This window comes from Morone saxatilis, unplaced genomic scaffold (assembly GCF_004916995.1).
Source record: "Morone saxatilis isolate NCDOM2014 unplaced genomic scaffold, NCSU_SB_2.0 Contig10, whole genome shotgun sequence".
NCBI classification, from domain to species: Eukaryota; Metazoa; Chordata; class Actinopteri; family Moronidae; genus Morone; species Morone saxatilis.
Genome location: NW_023339652.1, coordinates 11,277,736 through 11,284,427, shown reverse-complemented (window position 1 = coordinate 11,284,427; position 6,692 = coordinate 11,277,736). Strand labels below are relative to the sequence as shown.

The 6,692-nt window shown below is 43.5% G+C and overlaps 1 protein-coding gene across 1 annotated transcript in view; it reads left to right on the top strand.

Moving 5' to 3' along the window:
• Positions 1-6,692, top strand: part of foxp2 (forkhead box P2) — a gene marked incomplete in the record, with an annotated part of 99,674 nt that overhangs the window by 86,551 nt on the left and 6,431 nt on the right. The window contains 3 exon segments of the mRNA XM_035675935.1: positions 2,643-2,764; positions 3,032-3,101; positions 4,040-4,347. Of these exon segments, the coding sequence (XP_035531828.1) occupies positions 2,643-2,764; positions 3,032-3,101; positions 4,040-4,347 (500 nt within the window).

Genomic DNA, 6,692 nt, shown 5'->3' with positions numbered 1-6,692 from the left:
AGAAGTCATGAAGAAAAGAACTAATGCTTCTAGATTTGATATACACTGTCTCTCTAAGAGTAATTTATTCTCGCTTCTCGAGCTGTCAGATCATTTAGTTTGAACGCTACAGCACACGCTCCGATCGCGCCTAAAGCACTGCGCGTGGGATGTAAGGTCAGGTTCAACACCACTACACACACACGTAACACACAGACACACACACACACACAGACATCACACACACACAAAAACCAAACAGTAACACACACACACACCACCAGACACCACACACCAGACACACACACACACAACACTACAGACACACACACACACACACACAGTAACACACACACCACACACACGCAGACACACACGGCACACACAAGTCACCTTCTGCAGACACACACAGTAACAAACAGAATGGCACACACACACAACACACAACACTACACACATGTACTCAACCCACAACACACATGACACAGACATCACACACACAGAATCACACACTACTACACACGACCATTAACTGTTTCAGCTGCTGCTGAACAAAAACCTATCAGAGAAAATATAAATGGCTTGCAATGGTAGGTAGCCACTCTCGCGTCTCGGTTGAATACTATGAGCTATACACTAACAAAATAGAGGGCGCAGACATATACAGTAAAATTTAATCACAGTACAAATTATTGTCCTGTCACCCTTCACAAAGATGGAAAAAAAATCTCTTCCTGCAGCACATGTATATTATCATACATATACGTCTACTCGGATAAGATTAACCGCCCAGCTCTATGCTTCAGCTCACTGCCCTGAGAACATGCTTCCTCTATCATGGCTCTTTCTATGTTTTCGAGTTACCGATTACCCTCCGACCAACTCTACGCTAGAGACTAGTCGCATGCATCTCAATATAGAGACGCGACCTGCTTAAAAATATACATAAGTGTCAGCAACATCGACCCGAAACCAGGAGAATACAAGTTAACCTATTCCGACTCATTCATAAGCCAAGCCATGGCACAGCACTTAATTTGTAGCAAAAGCTGCAAAATTGGATTGATCAAATGAAGCACATGAGCGTGATATCACCCAATCTCAGAGGGGCATTCAAAAAACGGGCCCTTTCCAGTTTGTAGGTACAGTAACGAGCGAGGATTTCGCTGTGTAACTAAATTACCGACACAATGATGTCTCTAGAGGTCGTGGCTGTTGTACGTTTCACACAAAACAACACAAAACATTCGTAACATCATATGTCATTTTTAAATGGTTTTCTCCTCTTCTTGTCCTAAAAAAAAAATTCCTCTAGCTTCTTGATACAATACGCAATGATATACATGACATTTAAAAACTCGGCCCCACCCCTGAGGCGCAAGCGCCTCGTGGTAACCAAGAAAACAACATTACAATCTCCCTTTGCTAAAGTACTAGGGATCGATCACGATGGCTTGTCATTTGATTCAACGCAGAGAATCGGTTAAAAAAAATAAGAGAGAGAAGGAGAAAGAAATTGAAAGGAATTTACAGACCGCAGCTGGTCCCATCAGCCTCAAAACGCAGGGATCTAAGCCCGCGGGGGCTAGGCGCGCACGTGGCTCGTCGGCGGCCCCAACCCACCCCCCCACCCACACACTTCCCTCTCTCTCTTTTTCTCTCACCCAGAAGCTTATTAGTTCTAACTATATAGCATGCATAATAAAACTGCTCATTTGCTCATTAATATTAAAATTATCATATTCAGAGCCATGGGCATTAAGATCAATCAAATCCTGGGATTTTCAGGTCAGATGCGAGATCTGCTTATGAGTTTTTTTTTTTTTTTTCTTTTTTTCTGAATCCTTTTTTCTTTGAGAAAGAGCAGTACACACCAAGCAAAGGGCGATGATAAATATGAGAGGCATGGATATTAAAGCCAGGGTTATTATTTGTAGAGTCTGATGCATGTTTTAATTATGGTCATATGCTCGTACTAATATAAGAGGGCTTTTTTTCTATAGGTTTTCCGTATTTTGCAATTAATGAAAACACTTTACTGGTTTACAGTATGACAGATATATCCTGTTCTAATTTAAATACAGCTTTGATAATAAATTTGAGAGATAATTGTGTCATGTAAGCATGTATTCGACACCAGATGTGACACCACATGGAGAATATTTGGACATATAGATGTCAGACACAGTTCACCTTAATCCTCCTTATTCGCGCAGGAACACACTCTCGAACACACACACACTGACACAAGGGCCTCCTGATGACTGTCTTTTTTCTTGCAATACTGTCATCTCTAAAGCGATGTGTCCATTAAGAGAAATGCTTTACCGGAGCAGAAAGGGTTACTGACATCACCATTATCAAGGCCGGCATTACCACTTCTGTCACCACCATAAGCCATTCGCTATGCTGATTACCTCCTTTTAGCCTACTTACTCTGATTGATATGTACTGTGTGCAGGACTTGTAAGAGCATTCGCTCTCACTCAATTTTTACTAATTAAATCAATGGTGCGTGAATGTTGAGAATTTCTTCAAAATGCAAGAAAAAAATCAATTTCCAAGCCTTCTTCTTCTTCTTTTTTTTTTGTACTTGACGGTTAATGAATGAATATGATTCGTTTTTACCTCATCCCTCTGACCTGTGTGTCATGTCTCTGCAGAATGCCGTTCGCCACAACCTCAGTCTGCACAAGTGCTTTGTGCGCGTGGAGAACGTGAAGGGGGCGGTGTGGACGGTAGATGAGGTGGAGTACCAGAAACGCAGGTCGCAGAAGATCACAGGGTACGGATTCTGTCACCTTGCTTTAGATCTTGATCTGAAGGTCAATGACATCTAGAGGATCATAAAGAATCAAATTCTGCACTGTTCTTTGAAAAACACCTCTCCCTTTGTCCTTTTTCCTGTCCATTTCTTTCTCCCTCTTTGTTTATACGTACTGTACAGTCTCCCTGCTGTGCGATATGTTCTTTAGTTACTAATATTGGATGTATTGTCTGTTTAAATTGTTCAGTCATTGTGGACTCATTTCTTTTTTTTTTTTGTATCCAGAAGCCCATCACTTGTCAAGAACCTGCCCTCCAGTCTTGGCTATGGAACTGCACTAAACGCCAGCTTACAGGTATGAACCAAAAGCCTCAGAGAGCCTCTGACTCACCAGCTGCATGTGTTTTTGTATTTGACTGACAGGCAGGACTACTGCCTGACTGATTGACCAATTGAGTGACTGGATTAGTGTGGTTGCTGTGAACAATAGGGCTCCACATTAGTACTCACACTCATAAGAGCAAGTTTCTTTTTTTCTAACTCAGGTTTCTGCCTCTTTCTCTGATCGTGTGTGTTTCTGTATCTCTTCTCTCACCCCCTTCCTCTCTCTGTCTCTCTCCTTTTACCTCTCTTTCCTGTACACCGTCAGACTCAGAAGGCCACCCTGTGGTCAAATCAGGAAGCAACTCTCCATCCTTCTTTCCAGTTCTTTTCCCCTTCTTTCAGCTGTGGCAGCCACCCTAGATTGATAGCGGCATGTGCAAATGCAAGGGCATGTGCATTAATATTTATCTAAGCTGTCATAAATGATTTGGCTTCATAGTGTACGCCGGCGAGGTGCTCATGGCAAAAACTTTAAAAATTTAATCACTGTATATAACTTTAATGCGCAGCAGGCGAAAGTGTCAGGAGTTTTTTATTATTTTGAGGTAAAGTTTGGGGGGACTTTTTTTAATAGCCACACCACACAAGGGCATATGAATGGCAGCTGGGGGCAGGTAGTTGTCAGCAAGGTATCATGGGGAAAAATAGCCTGAAACAGAATAAGAAAACGTAAGCATGGGACAACTGTGTTTTAATAATTACTTTGTTAAATCTTACCATTCTCTCGCCTGTCACTTCTCCCACTTGTACCACTCTTTATTCCTCCCCTCTCTCCTTCCTTATACCTAACCCTCATATCCTTCCTCCATCTCCCTTCAACCCTCATGTAACACTCACCTGCCTCGTACCAACAACCCTTCAAACTCTAATCCCCAACATTGCGTCTCCGTCTCCGTCTCCCTCCTGCAGGCTGCCCTGGCAGAGACCTCCCTGCCTTTGCTGGGGACCCCCGGCCTCATGAACAGCGGCTCCACAGGCCCGATGGGCGGCAGCTGCCACGGCCTCCTGGGCGGCGACCCGTCTGGCCTGATGGGCGGAAGTCCACCCGGACTGTTGGGCGGGAGTCCGCCGGGACTGCTGGGTGGCAGCCCCCCAGGTACGCTGAGCGGCAGCCCCCCCACCCTGATGCAATCCGCCCACGAGGAGCTCAACGGCTCGCTCGACCACCTGGACACCAACGGACACAGCAGCCCCGGATACTCCCCACCAGTACACATGTAAGTTCCTTCAGATGGAAGAATTACTCCTACTGATGATTCTGTGTATGTACTGTACGCACTGTAGCTACACACAAGCCTGTATATAATAATTAGGGCTGTTTATATTTAAAAAGTAGATTTTTTTTGGTGTTAATTATGATTATTTAAAAGTGAAAATAAGTCAAGGGAAAATATTAATGTAGAAATGCCATTTGAAGCTGAAATACTTTGTATTTTATTACTGTTTTATTACTGTGAGGAATGCCATTTTCTCTTTACTTTGCATTACCAGTATCATTTAGTGTGGTCAACATTGTCTTCTTTCTGCAAGACACACAGTCTTTATATGTATGATCAAATCTGGTTGATGTTCTTTTAAAACTGCTCTACTTCTTTAAAAAAAATCATTTGATCATTGGTAAATATTAGTAAAATAAATTATAAAAACTACCTTGATAGTGCACCTGAATGATATTAAAACTGGCCAGTGGTTAAAAAGGCTGCCCCTAACCCAAACTTCACAGACCCACACACTGGAGTCCACTGACACCCAACAAAGTGGACTCATTATCCTCTAACCCACTATCCCCCCTGCTCACTTACTGCAGTGTTTGAGAGATAGTCATACACAGACTTGCGTTTTTGAGTAGCTATCTGAGAATGCAAGCACATGTTCAACCCCCCCCCCACACACACACACACACACACACACCTCTGCTCCTACACTGAAATCACTCACTGTCCTTTTGCCCTTTGTTAGTTTAATTGCCTAATATTTAACCCATAGTACCGGTATGTTCTTCAGTTTGCCATGACCCGAGGGCAAGGTTCAATTCCTAGCATGTATCATAAGCAGACCTCTCCTTCTGTATCTGCTTTGGTAATGTTCACTGGCACTACCTGAGGTGAGCCTGACGTTTCGGATAACAATTAGTTCTAATTCTATAAATAGGCTCTATTACACATTCGTCTTTAATTACTCCACTGTCTGCATTATAGGGGTTTAGCTGCTATATTTTATGCAAGACTGTTCCTATTAATATTGAGCAAGTGTAGCATTAATTACTTTAAAAAAAATCTCTCCCTTTCCCATCTCTGTTTTAATGGAGCTAAGAGAGAAAGAGAGTGTTTTTAAAAATTGATGTGCGAGTTTCAGGAATGTCTGAAACAACCTGAGCCAGTGATGTCACACAGGTCTGCATGAGCCCTCACTGTGGTGAAGATAGCATGCAGGGAAACACACACGCACACACACAGGACACATTCTCAGACAAACAGAAATTACTCATTCTCATCTACTGCCCATCAAAGCTCATGTCGCAAAGTCAGCCGACATCAGTGAACCACTTCTGTAATGGATAAAGGATGCACTCAGGCTCCATGCCTCTCTCAGAGTGTATCTGTGAGAACAGAAGAGCCCTACCAGACGTCTATACATTAATCTATTTGGACGTGTTTACCCCTCTCTGAAATGGGGTGTTAAGTGGAGCAAATCTGCCCAGCTCTAGACAGAATCCCAGTGTTACCACTCCCCCAGGTCATTTAAGTTTTAGTAACCGGACGGCACTGACTTTCCCTTTCTTGCATGCTTTTCTCTTCTCTCTGGCCACGCCGCCTTGACACCGACATGAGTGGCTATGGAGGACGAGATGCATTCATCCATCCCTCTCTCTCCTCCCTGCCTCCCTCCCTCCCATCCCCGCCTGCCTTTACACCGCCACGACAACCCACCAAAATGGAAGAAATGTGTTTTTCATGACCGGCTTTTCCAAGATGTTGTTTAAATAATGGAGTGGCTCGTAGCACTAAACTAAATAGTACATCACCTTGAAGGCCTTTCTCAGGAGAGGACTCCTCAGCACAACCAAGGCAATCCAACAATTAGACAAACCACTCCTTCCCCTCAACGTCTAAAGGTTAATGCTATCTGCTTAACCGCAAACCAGATCGCCCCAGGCCATGCTGGGTGTCTGTGTGCGCGCGCCTGTGTGTATGCATGTGCAGTACACTCATGTACACCCTAAGGGGTATGCTTAAAAGTAGTAGTACTGTAAACCAGGAAAGACTAAAACAGTAAAATTAGGGTTTCCAACATGAGTAAATTAGCAACTTCACACATAATGAGGACTAGAATATTTAGCTCGTAACTTCATCGCGTACTCCGATAAAAGCAAATAAAATCTGTTTAATATCACTCTATTTTATCAGCTGTGTCTTGGACTGTCACATCTAATTGTTTGGTGACCACCCCTCTTTGGTGTTAGTTAATGAATCATAGTGAGATGTTATGAATGTCTTTGATGGCCCCCCCCCCAGTCCTCACCACTGCCTTCGCCTCCCTTTCTTGCCCCCGCCCCATCTCA